General features: G+C 35.9%; 1 protein-coding gene across 1 annotated transcript in view; it reads right to left on the minus strand.

Annotated features, from left to right (window-relative positions):
• Positions 1-899: 899 nt before the first annotated feature.
• The window catches only part of LOC126857610 (cysteine-rich secretory protein 1-like), a 44672-nt gene continuing 28214 nt past the window's right edge, over positions 900-17357 (minus strand). Inside the window, exons 2-6 of the mRNA XM_050607239.1 lie at positions 16269-16366; positions 15106-15242; positions 10045-10190; positions 8932-9138; positions 900-3648 (exon numbers count right to left, since the gene is read on the minus strand). Coding sequence (XP_050463196.1) covers positions 3393-3648; positions 8932-9138; positions 10045-10190; positions 15106-15242; positions 16269-16350 — 828 coding nt within the window. The 5' untranslated portion in view covers positions 16351-16366 and the 3' untranslated portion in view covers positions 900-3392. The remainder of the gene's footprint in view (positions 3649-8931; positions 9139-10044; positions 10191-15105; positions 15243-16268; positions 16367-17357) is intronic.

Genomic DNA, 17357 nt, shown 5'->3' on the forward strand with positions numbered 1-17357 from the left:
CGATTTATCGCCAATTGAAAACGGGATCCATCAGAGTAATACATTCTTTAATACTCTCCGTGAAATGTAATACCTTTGTTAAAAGTCCACTTAGACAGAAACGATTTTAGTGCCAGATTGCTCGAATCGAAATTAAATGACTGTTTTCCCTATAAAAAAAAGATAAAAGGAAAACTCATGATGATCAATTTTTTTTGTCATTCAGGACTTTCCGAGGTAATGCTGGAATATCAGAATTTTAAAATACAGAAGCAAAATGTAAAACAGACTGCTTCTCGAAAATTTATGGCGATTGGATTAACGGCAAAAATAAAAAACAGCGCATCGATATTTCGACGGTTTGACATGAGGATATCTCAAAATGCGCAAGCACTCTAGACGAAATTCGCAGTAATTGCCGCAGTTTCGTTCTATCGTTTTCCAAAAGCATTCCTAAGTCCCTTGATGCAAAAAGACCACGCACTCGGTTCACCGCTAACTCGACTGCGTTCTCTCCTGTGCTGGATAGTGCGATCCGCCCCTCTCTCCACCTCTCTGCACCCTTACAACTCATCGATTTATTCGCCGCATAATTCCGCTTAATCCCTCGATTTCCCGATAAGGAATAAATATTTCCGCGCGATTAAACACGTCATAACCGCATCCAGTACGCGTTTATATGCGAGAATATGTATGTACCTTGTCAAAATTTAACGATACATTTATAAATTTATCAGGAGCGGAAAGGATTAAGAGAGGCGCTCGTGGCCTTTCCATTATACGCAAGAATTAGCCGCGCGTAACGCGTCTATTGTTACTGAATTTTATTACTTCAATACTGCAGTTGCAAATTATTTAAATGCTCATGAAATAATTATTGGGATTACGGTGGTTGAGCGAATAATGAAAAACGCGCAATATAATATTTACAGGATATTTATTGTGTAAGTGGACAAAAGATATTACAGTTTGAACATTTTATCTGGAGCTGTTATCGTTAATTACATTTACTGTTATATCCCTTTCGAACGAACTCCTTAATTACCGACAATCGAGTACTTGATATTATCATCGATCACGCTCGCCATACGTCACACGTATATCGTTTCTCTCTCCACTTGTATTATTTATTATATCTCTTATTATTTACCATTTATATTTAACTCTTTACCGCACATTCTATGTGCATGTTACACACAGGATATATATATATATATATATATATATATATATATATATATATACTCTGTGATATACCAAATATCTTTCTACTTTCTATAAAAAAATAACGACGACGATTTTTCATCAAACTGCTTGATGCAGCTTGATGCTATATTATTTCTCTCTTCAAGATGATTCAATTAAATTATTATATATTTATGTAAATATCCACAATATTTCATTAATATTTAAAACTTTTTTTTTCGGCTGCTAATTAAATTTCTTTGCACTTTTAGAAATATTTAATTTTTTTCATCTCAAAATTTCAAAAGAGAGAAAAAGAGAATATAATAAATATTAAATTGTATTTGTCACGGCTCATTAAAAATACGTTCTTGTCGTAGCGATATGTGATTTTACAAATTTTTTCTCTCTCACAAGAAAGAATTACATTTCTCTAAAACACACTTAAGGACACACACACATACACTCCATTGTTTGTGCATATATTTTCAATTGTAATCAAATATTTCTATCTAACATATCTCTATAAGAGTTCAATCTACAAACAAATATATTGTTTGTCAAATTTATTAAACGATTAAATACATTTTTAATTGTAGAATTTAAGCGGTAAAGAGTTAATTTTGCAATCTCCACTTGACCCCATTCGATAGCGCGCTGTGCGAGTATACGCTCTATTGTTAAATCTATAAGATAAAAATAACTGTGTATTTGATTGATAGTTATACTAACAAAAAACAGTTTCATCCTTACATCACGACATGAAACATCGACCATTCCTTTGAAGCTTACCTTAATTTTTTACATGTGACTCTTCTTAACGATTAATAAAATAAAGTTAAAGATACGTCTCTAGCAATTGTCAGTTTCGATATGTGTAACCCAATGGATGTATTTACAATTCTTATAGTATTTCAAAGTTATATCGTTTTTTTTTTTTTTTTTCATATAGAGATGCAAGAATCCTCATATGCTGCACCTGTATATTTCACGATCAGATTTTCAAAATCGAATTAGTTTAATGCTTTTGCTTAAATAAATTTTTCAATTACTCGTCTGATCGATTGATGCACTTTTTAAAATACCAAAAAGATGCTAATGTAATTTATTTAAGAATGAAGAAGACACAAAAATAATTATAAAAAATTTTTTTGTAGAAATTATTTATATGTATATATATATATATTTTTGAAAGCTATTTTTTAAAAATTATCTTGCCCATATAACGTAATAAAAATTCTTTATTTTTATAAAAAGTTAAAGAGTTGGTGGTAGAACGCAATGGTGTGTTAAAAATATTTTCAAACTCAATTCCTTGAAAGTTTGTCTTATGGCGAGAATATTAATTTCGAAATTATTTATTTCTTTTTTTAAGTATAACGTGTGAGTATGTTTATAAAGGATCGAATAATTTTCGTACATTTTTATTTTCATGTTAAGATGACACACTGAAGCACTCATTGATACAAAATCAATCTGTTTCTCAAACTATTCGAGCTTCCTCCATCTATTTTCCTACTGAACAAAGTATAAAGCAAACATGCACGAAATAAATGTTAGATTAAAAATAATATTTTAACACATTAAAAATATTATCTATATAATTGCGAGACACTGCCTTGCAAATTTATTCTTTCATGTTAAAACGTTAGGCGAATGAACTTGTTGAGAACTTAAAAGATAAACAGACACGACTTTTTCGCCGGCAATTCATGAAGCCTCGATGGATCTCGAGCACTCGAGGACCGTGAAATTCTAGAATTCGAGGATCAGCAGGAATCTTATATTCTCAAAATCTCTGGTATCTGCGTAGAATCGAAAGATCGTACGGCGGAATCGTTAAATCGTCGCGGCACAGATTCTATATCGATCCGATTCGATTCATCCCTTCTCCCGGCTTAAATCCAGATGCCAGAGATTCAGAGAGCGCACTCGGCGAATTCCGCAATCACTTCATCCTCTACCATCAATTTCCATATTATCCCGTTTATCCCGTCCGCTCCCGATGAGAGAAACCAAAGCTCAAAACGTTTCCTTCAGTCTCATCACTAAACAAACGAGCTCATCAATAAAACAACGCGATGATCTCCCCCGTCAAACGATCCGCCGCCGTTTAGCCATCGTCGCACACACCACCACCATCACCACCACGCTCTGTGAGCTTAGTTTTGCGATTATAAATTATTCATGCAACGTGCGCGACGTGGACCCGTACAACGAAGACGCCCCTACCCGTGATGATAGTAGATCTTGTCCTTGCAGTTGCACGTGGCGCCGCAGAACTTGCGGCGTTCGCGGCCCTCCTTGGTGTCCGTCTCGCACACCCACGAGCCCAACGTCCTCACCAGCTCGGCGCAGTTCGACCACAGGTCGACGTGGTAGCAAGCGTTCGTGCAGAGCTTGTCCCGCGTGCAGTGGTCCTTGCACATGCTGCACGGCTTACCGGCCACGTACGGCAGGCCCAGACGACCCCTATAATTCCCGCTGCGGAGCAGAAGCACGCCGATTTTATTAGATAGGGTCCGGACTTTAAGGGAGAGAAAGGCCACACTCAAAAAACGACAAAAAAGTTCCATTAAAGTTTTTTCATCTAAGGAAAATTCAATATTTTCGAATTTTTATTTTAAACTGTGCAAAACCATCTTAAAACACATTTGTCTAAATAAAATTGCAAAAACTTTTAAATTATATTTTAAATAGACGCGATTTGAATATCGCGTAAACATAAATTTAAAAAATTAATAAAAAAATAAGTAAATAAAAATCTAAATCTTATTGCGTGACAAAGATCTAAAATTAACATCATTAGTCCGTCATTCATTTTGATATAAAGATATTATATACGCAAACACAATAATGTGGAAAAATACTTTTTCTTTCTTTTTTGTGGTTAAAGTAGACCGCGCATTTTTCTAAAAAAAATTGTTCTCGTGTGACTTCCAGTTTCTTATTTATTCAATTTTATGATAAGCATCTTTACGGTGGCGCTCACAAAATGTTTTACAACGATTTCATTCAATTTATAAACATACAACTTGGAAATGCATGTACGTATGTACGTGTGTATGTATGTGTGTGTGAGAGAGCCACTTTGTATATATTATCATAAATATACTTTGCTTACAGCAGACAAAGAAGATTGCTTAAAAAAGTTGGCACTCTTATTAAACCAAGAATCCTGAAATTTTGGATAAATGGATTGTCCTCATTTTATAGAAAAATTTTCACATGCGCATTTTATTTTTGATAAAAATTAAAACTTTAAGTAAAGATTAAAATCGGGTGAAAGTACACGCAGAAAGTTCGGGGCCAAGTTTGTTTTAGCAAAACAAGTTTGCCAGATTAAATTTCTCAATTTGAAGCAACAAGTCCTCGATAATCATATGCGTCAAGAGAAAATACTTTATTAGAAAGCAATTATCGAGAAGAAACGATTTGTTCCGTAATTCGTTGCACGCTCATCCAAAAATATAATACTTTCAATTTCATTTTTTCGAATTATTTTGGTACCATTTTATTCATCGTAAAAAATATTCGTAAAAAATATATTTCAATTTCTGATTGCTATTCCGGATTTATTCACGTTTCCCAACGATTGAAAGCGTCGCCGTTCTTTTCGGGATAGCTTTCTCGATATCCGAGACTTAAAATAAATACTGATTTCTCCTCGAGATACATAGCGTAAATAGTTTAGGCGGTATCCATTAGCCGCGCGCATTAACGAAAAGCCGTGGCAAGTACCGTCGAGCAATTTGCAAATGGGCCACCGAATTTACATTCAAAGTATTTTTCGGGACGAAAGCGTCTTAAACGATCGCGCGAGCGCAGGCACGAGCGCGAATTTTCCAAGGGCTGGGCTGCGTTAGTCTCCGGCCGAGAGCAATGGAAGGGAGTGCTGTATATCCACGAAATTAATTACGAGATAGAAGTCGGCGCGCGGAGGAGAGAAACGAGATAAAAGGAAGGATAAAGTGGGCGACCGCATCACGCGACACGGTTTATTTATTCAGAACCCGGGCTACCGATGTGGCGGTTCTCCGCTTTTCGCTTTCGCGAAATAGGTCAGACGTCAAATACACCGTGCGAGAATGTGCGGTGTTTAACAAGAGGTAGAGATCGACGACTAAAATGGCATATGAAATGATCTTAAAAGCCGTTCTATTTGGGAGACGCTGAAATTCCACGATTCTGTGACACGATTTTTAAATTTCCTCTTGCAATAATTCTTGAATCTCGATAGCGTCCATCGTCAAATTCGGAAACAGCATCCCGTTTGGGAAAGGAGCAAAAGTATCATGGCAGTCAGCAATAAGTTCTCGTAATCTTTCAAATCCTGATACTCTCACTAACCACAAACCTCGATTTATAGTTTCTCGACGTAAAATCCATTTCGAGTTAAACAACGTTTCATTCTTCATTTTTACTTCCGGAATTCATCAATTTCCGGAAAGCACTGTACAATAATGGATTGAAAATTATTGATCACACGACACTTTTGTTAATCAAAATTAAATAAATTTTTTTTATAAAAAAAAAAAAAAACATGCAACACGCGCCACGTATCTCTCTCTCTTTTTTTTTTTTGACATATCTCGTGTATTTCTTTTATACAAGATATAATGATTTATTTGAGAAATCATTTATTTACGATTTAAAACTGTTTTTCTATTCGCATCTATTCATCAAAACGCGGACCTCGCGGTGGAAAGAACTCACACGATCGTTCTGTGCGTTCGTGTCTCGTTAATATTTTCGTCTTGTAGCGAGAATATATGAAGTTCCCGGTGAATACATCGCGCCGATCGCATTAGAACGGATCTCGCGGAAAATTTATCGGGTCCGCGTATTTTGCGGGGGATCGATATATGAGAGGGATATATAGCGTCATGCGATTTGCAGAAATCCTTAGTTCAGAACTGGGTCGCCGGCATTTTTGTACGGACTACTGCAGGAGCGATAAATTGCGAGTTTCCTCCTACCTTCCTCCCCGCCCCCCCCCCTTCATCCCCAACGCTTTCCCGAAGATCGAAGCGGATTCTAATTGCGAGAGTCGCTCGCGCGTGAAATGTCGCCGGGAAAATCGTTTATTTATTGTCACTCACTTGAACGACTTATTCGAAAATGCAACAATCTTGATTGATATAATTATCCGCCGTTTCAGCAGATCAATATTCGCACAAATAATTAAAATCGACCGATATTTTTACGATATGCAGAGATCTGTGAAAAAAATTTGTAGACTAAAATAATTTTCTCCCTAAACGAAATAATTTTTCCAGAGAAAGACATTTTATATATATATATATATATATATATATATATATATATATATATATATGTGCGTGTGTGAAAAAAACGCTAACGTAACATATAAGCGCTTTCAAAAAAAAAAAAAAGAATAATTTTTTTAGCTTTCGTTAAATATATAATCTTACATCCGGCGTTTATTGAAAGGAATATAATTAAGGAATATAAATAAAGGAATATAAAATAATTTAATTTATTTGTCAGATCTGCTTTTCAACTACTTTACCCTCCTCTCACCCATATATTTCATATTCATTGAATCCAAGGATAAGCACTCGGTTTTTGGCAAGAAAATTTCAGGAGCAAAATTCTTACTCGCTTATCATATGTCACGTATGTTTTGCATTGAACGCACTGTATGTAAATATATATATATATACTTCATCCGGTAGTCTCGTGTACACAACGAAAACCATAAGTATACTGAGAAAGTGTGTCATGCCGGTGACAAAGAGAGCCGTCTAAGTGCCACAATGGGCATGACAAAGACGAACGAGCTATAACTCGCGCCGACGTTGCATCTATTCCGCACCGGTGTGTCGCAGCATTTTCCTTGTTTTCCCCCGCTTATATGCGTCCCTCCTCCGTGTTCTCCCCCGCGAGAGAGAGGGTTGTACATATGTCTCTCTCTCTCTCTCTCTCTCTCTCTCTCACGCACACACATGCAGTATATAAATATAGGATTTACATATTTCAAGGCGTTTAGGGGAAGCTTACGTGCCAGTCCCGCGCGCAAGAGTTTCCGAACATACATTGGTTATTTTTGCTTTCGTGGAAAAAGGGCTAAGCTGTATAATCAAGTCCGCGTGGGATATACGGGGTGTCTAAGGAAAAATCGCAATATTCGATCCTCTTCAGAGAAATACTGCCACCATTTCTCTCGTGAATGAGAATATTATTTGCTATTTGGAAAGAGAAATCGTATTTTCTCAAACAAGATTCTTCGTAGCTATTCTTACGCGTAGTGTCTGTACCTTACAAAAAAAAAAAGTCAATGAAGAAAACTTTCCAATAACCACAAATCTGACTTTTCATAAATACATATCCATTATCAATTCTGTTATTATTGCAACTCTTTTAATAATAAACACTTTTTTCTCCAATATTTCTCCACGACACCATGCAAATTTCTTGTCCCGTATAAAGATTAATCCTTTAAGAGAAATAAAGAAAATTTGCAATATTTTCATCTATATGTATATGACGCAAAATAATTACTCGAGCCGCTAACCGCTGTCGGGCTCGCGATCAAAGTCCTTGTTTAAATGTGGTCGTCGTTGCTAATTAACGTTGCGCAAAGAGCATATTGTTCGCGTACTTTGAACAAGTTTCCTCTTTCCTTTTCGTCTTTCGTCAATCCTTCCCTCTTGTTTATTCCTCTTGTGTCGGTGCTTTGACAATCAGCTGGTGCTTTGACCCTCACCCCCTTTCGACGAGCGAATGTCGATCTATACATAAGTAAGACCCGCTTTGACGACGGCCCGCGCGTGCTATTTTCGCCAAGTTTACGGTTAACCGGTTCGATCCGCGTTTCCCTCTAGCAAATTATTGCGTCAATTCCACGCTAATGAACTAAGTTCTAGCCGTGGCCCAATTGCGATCGCTGTCGCGGAAATGGCCGTGTATCATAACGGCAAACGGCATACGTCTCGGCAAAAATGATGTCGTCGAAACATATGACGTCGACGTAATCTAAGCGTTGCGATTGTAGGAATCCTATTAAAAACGTAGGAACGCTTCGCATTTTACTTAAACAACGAAATAATTATAATACCGTAAATAGAAAAAAATCTTGGATTTTATCAAGATTTATGGATATAGATGTGACATGCGACAGGTACAAAATGAATTGAGATTCTCGAAATAATGAGAGAAGATAATAATATATTATATACACACAGAAAGCCTTATTATTAGCGCTTAATTGCATATTCTTCAACCAATTTTGAGTCGGTATTTCCTTCACGAAGATCGGAGTTATCAGTATCTGCATAACTTTGTAATTAAGCCTTGAAAACTCAAATTTTGTTCAAAGTAAAATTTACTTAAGACCAAAGAAAGATAATTTTCTTAAGGAATATGATTTTATTATTTATTCGTGTCTTTGAAGTTTAATTTATGAAAAAGCTTTCATTTTAATATAATATTTTACTTTTTATTATTATATATTATTTAATAATTATCAATTTCTTAAAAATTATTTATATGAATATTTTCGTAAAAAAAAAAATTCATCAAAAAATATGTATGCCTGCAAATGGATTTTGTACATCCGGACAGCTTTCCTGTTTAGTTACATTCGAGAGACGCATGCGATATAAAATATAGTTTGAAATATTTTCTCATGAGACACGCAAGTTGATTTTCTCGTAAGACACGCAACATTACAAGTTCGCTGTTAAATTCATCGCTACTAAATATTAGCGATTGTTCGATGAGAGGCCCGACAATTATACCTACCTCGGAGCATAATTGCAGACATACATGTAGAAGTCCTTGCCGAGGGGGCCCTTGCCGCCGGTGCAGTGGCTCACCCCGCATCCCACCAGATGCGTCGTCGCCCACACCACCTGCGTGTAATGGCCGATCTCGTGGATATCGTTCGTCGTATTCGGCCCGTACTTGAAGTCCTTGTACTCCATGTACCACATTCTGATGGGGAAGTTCCTGGCAACATTCCGACGAGAGGCGTGATTCGGTGCGATGAACGATCGGGAGCTGCGGTCGACCGTCATCCGCGTGCGATGTAAAGCGTGCGGCGGTTGTGATGTTTGTAAAGCTCTTGTCTACACGAGCTGCTACGGATTCCGCGCTAACAGCCCATCACTGTGAACTGTTGACGCGCGCGTAATCTAATTCTAACTTCCTCCGAGACCGAGCAATTAATTATTATTAGCAATAACTCTCTATTCCAAAGCGCGAAAGGCTGAACTTTCTCATAGTTTAGGGTGCAGTCGTCTCTTCAAACGATCTCAATCGAATTTATAAAATTGACATTTTTTTATCCTACTTCTAACGGCGAGATTAACGGTCATTCCTAAATAGTATCTTTTCGAGAAATCAATCTTGACACTAATCTAGATATTATTTCACTCCGCTGACATATTATAATAACGTATATAAAATAAATAAAGATCAGATATATAAAAATATAAAAAAAATGCTTCATTAAATAATTTAATTGCATCTTTAAAAAAAAAAAAATGAGAAATTCTATAATTCCAGTCTTGATTCTGCGTATATCTTAAAATCTTTTGTTCTAAAAAAATAAAAGATGCAGTTAATAAAATTGTATAAGAATAATAATTATCAATTATCGCTTTTTTTTTATATAAAAAATTAATTTATATTTTGATTAAATTTTAGATTTAATGTACTAATAATCTCTATCGATAAGCAATATAATTTAATTTAACGGAGTCGGCGCAGTTAACTAATTAACGGCAAATGGACCGCTGCATATTTTCACGGAGGAAAGTCTAGCGCGCGCACTCTCCGAGTTCACCTGAGCAAATATAGTGCTGCAAAGTGAGTTTGGTAACTAGAAGTAAACAAGATTTAATAACATCTCACCAGAGTGTACGACCGGTGCTGATGAAGATGTTTTGCCCGCTCTGACCAAAACCGTCCAGGTACAGGCCGGTCGCGTTGTCGTGCACCAAACCGAGACAACGATCGGCCCATCTCTGCGCCGCCTTCGCTAAACCCGAATGCCATTTCTGAAAAGAGAGATATGTACGCATATTATCGGACATGCCTGATTAAACGATGCTAGATAGTACACGGAATACTCTAGAAGTATAATCACTATCATAAAACAAAAGTGAAAAAATGTTTTTCTATTAGCGTTTTTGAATCATAAATTAATGAAAATTTAATTTTTTTCACGCAAATAAAGTTGCACCAGAAATAAAATATAAACAAAATTGTATCTTTTCTACGAGTGTATTTTTATCTATATATATTATATTGTATTATAGTGTTTACTTTATTAGATCCTTCTTTTTTAAAAAAATTGAAGACTGTGAGAAAATTTTTACTGTATAAGAATAATAATTATTAATTATTACTCTCTCGTTCTCTGACACATATATATATATAGAAGTGTGATTAAAAATTACTATTTATAAATTAGTTGTAAATAAGTAATTTACAAATAAATCAAAAATCGATAGAAAAATGCATGATATTTTTTATGAAAAAAAAATTGATGATTATAAATTTTGGTAAAAAAGAAATTCATAATTAAAAAGAGAATGATGTTTTATGAGAATCCGTATGTTATATACTATGTATGTTACATCGCGGATAAGCTTGAAATCTAATTAAATGCGTGTAATACGAGCTACTAGCCGTGTTTACGAGTGCAAGAAGTTTTCTTGCATTTACAGTAAACTCGCGGTAAAAGTTTCTTGATTTTCTTGCGGCTCCTTAATTGCTCGTTATATGCAAATATCGCACTTTCGAAGCCATAATATTTGTAGAAGCGTTCTCAGAAGTTTCTCGCGAGAAAAACGCTGCGCTTTCTATCTTTTTGCTATTTTTTTTTATGCTTCCCTCTACACAAGTTTGATACTGGTAGCTGCGTTTATTTCTGCTTAATGAATCGCGCGTATAGTCGGAATACTGCGACTACTGGATGTAAAAAAAAAAAACGATGCCAAAGTTATTCTGCATTCTACGAGCCTATATTAAGCTTAAGAAACTCGGGAGCTACCCGAGCAGGCGTCCTTAATCAGAGGCGCTCCTTGATTTATGCATCTCGAGGCGACTGCTTCCTTGCTCGTTTAAAGTTGACTCTGAATTCTAATCAGTACCGGATGCACAATATATTCTATGAAGCACAATATACTTTAAAATTATATTTTTAATTATTTTTATAGAGGATACATCTTGTTTCGTGTATTAGTATTATATTTTAGCGTCACATTATATATATATTTTTTAATATTTACGATAATAAATAATTTCCAAATAATGTTTTCGGATTAAATTTTGGATAAAAAATTATTCGCAAATTATTTATTCATAAATACTGAAAAATCAGAATAAACGATTATTTACATTGAACAAATCAAAATCACATAAATTAATTAATTGTGGTTTTTTCTCAAAAAATTACAATATTACGACATTATTTATGTAATAATTGGTTAGTTTATATAAAAACAATTGACTCTGGCAAATAGAAAAAAAAATCAGAGACTAATGTTTTCTGACTTGGATTTTTTAAATGCTCTACCATTTCGATAGAAAGAAATTCCCAATAACACCCAGTCATCCTCCCCTCCGAGAAACAATACATCGCACCTCGGTTTTCGCCAGAGAAACTCCGGATAACAGTCGCATCTCTATGGCGTAACTCCTGCCGAAAGTAGCTTTTACGGCGACGTCGCCGGTAGTTTCCGCGGAAAAGAATTTAAGTGGGAAGTCGTGTAACTTATAACCAAGCTGGAGATTGGGCGGCACGAAGAAAACGACGAGAGTAGATGGAGAGGAGACTTGGAGGTAGTTCGACCACGTAAACACCTGTCCGCAAATACGCATGTCAGATTTTCCGGTAAAAGGAAATTGCTGCTAAGAGAGTGAAAACTGGAGAACGAAATTGGTGATTATAAAATAATTTAAAATATTTTAATGATTATCATTATTATCGCGAACAAAAGTCATTGAACATCCGAGAATTGTGGATAGCAATTTGGTGTCACTTTATTTTCTGTATACGTTTTTCTTTTCAGCTTCATATTTTATACTCTGCAACAACGTTTCATTTCCTTCGTTCTACCCTTCTTAGTTCTAAAGACAATCGAATTTTTATTCATATATCTATGAATTTATTACATTGGATTACCAACTCTGCGGTGAATGTCGCGTTTCCGCCTGTAATCCCTTACGCTGTATCCCGGACGAGAAACAACGGAAAGCGAGTGATATATGGTATACATGTTTGCATATATGTTTACATATCGATCGGATAATAACGTCGATACAGGCCGGAAATTGAAATCTTGCGCCGTGCTCGACGGCGAACCTCGAAAATTTAGTTTTCCAATCAAGTAAACCGCTACGTAAGGTAAATACGTCTGATAAAGTCTGTCATTTTGTGTGCATAGCTTTTAACATTCTAACATCGAGCCTTTATTAAGCAATTCAAATTTCTTATAAATAAAATTGTGATTATATGATTATACGATTGAGATTGCTTTTTATAAAATATGTTTTATATATATATATATATATATATATATATATATATATATTAAATGTGTATAGAGATGGGCGTATGTGTGATGTCAAACTTTTACAGAGCAAAATTTGCTCTATTTTAATATTTATTGATGTCCTCTTACAATTAAAATTCTATTATAAATGCATATTTTATTGCAATTATTTACGATCAAAACATTTTATAGTTAAATAATTTCCTATCAATTATTTGTTATTCTCGAAACATGAAGCTCGTACTTTATTATTATGCTTTATTATCGAAACGAAGAGAAGAGAGGCATGCGTTATAAACAATAATTGCTGCTGGATTTACCATTCAGTAGTTTTGGTAATTTTCCGGAAAATGCGGAAAATATATATTGTGAAATGAACGGATAACGAGCGCTTTCGCCGCTTAGTTTTAATCAGTCCAATTAACGGCGCGTATTATAAACTGCAAAGTTGCCGAAAATCCCGAATTAAATCGCATTGTGCCGCAGGCGAAAGTTGAATTATGTTTCTCTCGTTGCGTATCTATCCTTCTTTTTTTTTTATACTACTTGCTTTTCCAGAAGAGTACCTGCCCATTCGAGCAATCAATTATTTCCTGAAATGTTACTCGTGTAAATTTCACGAAGAGAATAAGCTGCTCGTTTCTGATTAATTCAGCGAATTCAGACCTCTGAATTGTCCAAATTATATGATTTAAGTTCGTTCCATGATTGTGTAACAAAACTTTTCAAGGAAATTATCAGCATTTTGTTGTTTCACAATTGAATTAGAAATAATAAAAATCAGTATTGCTATATATATATATATATATATATATATATATTTTATATGTAGAAAAAATGGCATTGTTGTGCAACATTTTATTTTTATATTTTATTTTTATTCTCTCTCAAATATAAATATTAATATCAAATATAAATATTGACGATATTTTTGTTTTAATCTGCATTATATATTACAAATTTATTTATTGTATACAACATTTTTCTAAATTATATTATGTAAAACTAAAAGAGGGATTGAAAGTCATGTCATTATCGAAATTAACCAGACTTGAACAGAAATATCAGGCAGTATCAATATCGTCGACAAAGTCAACGAAGGCTGTTCCTATTTCCGGAGAAAAAGAGAGGTACAGGAGCCAGAGAGTTTGGAAGGATTCCATTTTGAAAAGTGACAACGTATTGTCGAAGGTACGTCGAAAGATAGGAATCTGGCAAAATCGATGGAAAGTGGAGCGAAATTCCGCTAGCTACGCAAAGGAATCCTAAAAGATCCGAAAGAACTGATTCTCCCAAAAATTCTCCACAAAACTTCAAATTTGAATGTAACCCAATTATAGTAAAAAATGAAAAATATATTTTATATATTTTTATCTCAAATAAATCATCCAATGAATCATCCAAAGTAGAAAAAAGTGGCTGACATGAGCATTTTTTTTTTTTTGGTAATAGAAAAGTTTTATTCAGAATGAATAAAAATAGATGAATGCTTATCGGGAAAAAAAAATTATATTCACGTCACTCGTCTTTTTCCACTTTGAATGATTTTCGTGTTCGAGATTAACAATAGTAAAAAATATAAATTTGCCTCGGAGCGCCTGTAACATCAATGTGGAAATTGTGAGAAAAAACGTTTCTCTATTTATATGGCGTTGCAAAAAATCTCCAAGTGTCTCCGTATTTCATCGTCCACGAACGGAAACACGTCGTCGCCGCGAGCAGACGCAACAGTGACAGGTATGTCGAAGCTTTGCTCTTTCTCGTATCGACAAGCAACGCGGGAGCGAGGATTTTTCGAAATATCGCGATGAGCCCCGTCGAAATGAAATTTAATAGAAAGGCGGTTATCGGGTAGATCCCGATCAAGCGCCGTAAACGTCCACTTCCGTCCCAACGAAACTGATTCTGCTTTGAAGTCGAGTCGCGCCGATCAACGGAAATGGGATACATTGATTTCTCGAGTAACACTTGTAGCGACGTACAACCCGTTCGCATAGGGCTCTATCTTCGCGGAACGTTTATCGCTCAATCCCGCGGCAGTAATGCGATTTAACGAGTGACATCTTCATGAATTTATTTATGATAAATAGCTTTCTTCCCACTCTACATAAATATAAATTTTTATATGTGAAAGATAAACTTGTGAGATATTTTTCAAACATAAAAGATACTAAACGAGAAATCGATGACGGTCTGTGTAACTTGTAGGCTCCGCGAGTGAATTATTAGATATTTTGAAAGCAAATTTAACATAAAACGCTCTAACGCCAGTGTACAAAATTCTGATAAGAATCTTTTCGATGAACCTTTACGGATAATTATCGTCCGACACCTCGAATGCGCTGAATGAGCTTGCGTCAACCGTCGAGTCTCGACCTCTCTTCTTAGAAGGGAATACAAATGGAGTTCTTACCATGACGAGCATGTTGGCGGCAGCTGGCTCGACCTGCGTGCGAAAGTAATTGTGCGTGTCCACGATCTTCTGCTGCACCTTGCTGCCGCTGGTCCTTATTAACTCGACGGGGACACTGTCGCCATACAGTCGTGGCGCTGAAAACAAAAAGAGAGACATCCTTTCAATAACTGACATCTGTCACCGACCAAGGCCCGGCTCGAGCTTGTCACTCTAGGACCGCTCATTTCTCCTGAGAGAATAAGAGGGAAAATCTGCCCAAGCGGCAAAATCAAATAAAGTGCAGCTTACAATCGAGGCAATGAAATATAGGACGGATAAGGAAACGTGATGCAGCCGAAAAAGATGAAAAAAAATAAGTTGTCATATTTTTTCACGAGATATTTCATTCGATAGAATTTAAAAAAAAAAATTGAAAAGTTTGATACATATGAACACTTTTTATTAATTAAAAATCATTCATGCTTACGGGAGAAAAACGTTAATATATTACTCAGAATTACAAAATTAATTTTTCTCGGAAAAATAGTCGCGTGTGAAAAAATTTTATTCTATAATTTTGCACAAAAAATTCTTTTCCGATTATTTCCTTTTGGTTTCCCGACCCATTCTATGTATAATAATAAAGAAAGATAAGGATGTAACGAAGAATGGAAAAGTTTTAAAGTTACGTTTTTAAAAATGTAGAAACATAGCCTTTTTTTGGCTTCCACTATTTCAAGTTGTCAGATTAGCGATTTATCGTAAACTATCGTTCGCGATTCTGATCGGAAACGCGAATTATGTGACTGGATTGTTTCCGACAGCAATGATTTTCTTTCGGAATCGGCTTACGCGAAGGAAGAAACAAGTATCTTTTTTCCAATCATTATGTGAATTCCATAATCGGAATTGAATTTCCTGCTCACTCGCGATGCATCGAAAATTTTCCGAATCGAAGATATCCACGATAGGATAATGACTAGAATATACGCTCATCAACTCTGATATAAAATTTAAAGAGTAACAGTCAAATTTAAAAATCTTTATCAACGAGAGAGGGAATAATTCTTTGAAAGAGACAAGATACGGCTATTTGAAGATAAATCAAGTGGTTTTAAAAATAATATTTTTCTACGATCGCTTATACGACACTTTACGTTTATTTAAAAAAGTATACTCACTGGGCTTGCTTCTGTGAATTTTTCGTGGCACGGCAGCCGGCAGGGCCAGAGCTACTAAGACGATTATCCAGAGCCACTTCATTATTTTCGCCTGTAAGCTGAAACATGAAATGGAGTCTCATTCAATATTCCGAGTTCCTCTTGCATTTTTAACAATACAACCGGCTGAGAAGCAGCACGGTCGAACTTAAAGATTGTGTTAAATACATGAAATACATTAAAAGGAAGAAAAAGATTTGCAAAAAATATTTTTTAAAAGTGATTAAAATTATGCGATTGAATTAATCTCTGATAAATAACAGCTGCTCTTTTCATTATCTATTCGTTTCAAATGAACACTTACTTAAATAATTCAACATGACATTTAATCGCCGAGAATATTTTTGATGTTAAAAATAAAAAAAAAAATTTAAGTAGAACGACCTCCGGCCTGATTGTTGGAGCAAAATCGATCTCAAATTGATGGCAAAAGTCGTAAACGAAGTTCGCATATAGTCTTTCAGCCGCGATGTGCGATTGTATAACGATTGATTTTTTTCCACCCCAGTCTCTCGTTATTCGTTTCGTACTTTTCCGTGCAACGTGCCATGTACACGCGCTCAGCCCCTGGTCGGCACTTGCACACCTGTGTGCGCGGCTCATTAATCACCATTCGTCTCGTCAACGGCAAATTTCATTATTTCTCGCCCGCGAAACTGTGTGTCCACGGGCTGGAGAGAGGTTGCGCCCCGTTATCAACTCTCCCCCTCCCTCTCCCCTCCCCACTTACCCACCACGCCGCTATCAACTCCGGACAACGCTGCCGCCGCCGCTATCATCAATAGCACAGCGCGCCCTTCACGGCGGTGAAACGTCAAAGGCAAATGGCACGTACGAAGACGGATTACGGTTGGAACCGTGTTTATTCGCGTCCGCGCGCAACAGAGCGAAGAGAGAGAGCCGTTGATTTTTTTCACAAATCGGTTGGCCGACCAACAATAAAACGCCCGCAATGATACCCCGTTTCCGCGCTCCGTTCGCGCGAATCTCGATTTAATCGAAAAATTTCGTGGTTGAAAAATTTGATTGCCTTCGCGTTCGACGGTCGAT

The sequence above is a fragment of the Cataglyphis hispanica genome, chromosome 2 (assembly GCF_021464435.1).
Source record: "Cataglyphis hispanica isolate Lineage 1 chromosome 2, ULB_Chis1_1.0, whole genome shotgun sequence".
NCBI lineage: Eukaryota > Metazoa > Arthropoda > Insecta > Hymenoptera > Formicidae > Cataglyphis > Cataglyphis hispanica.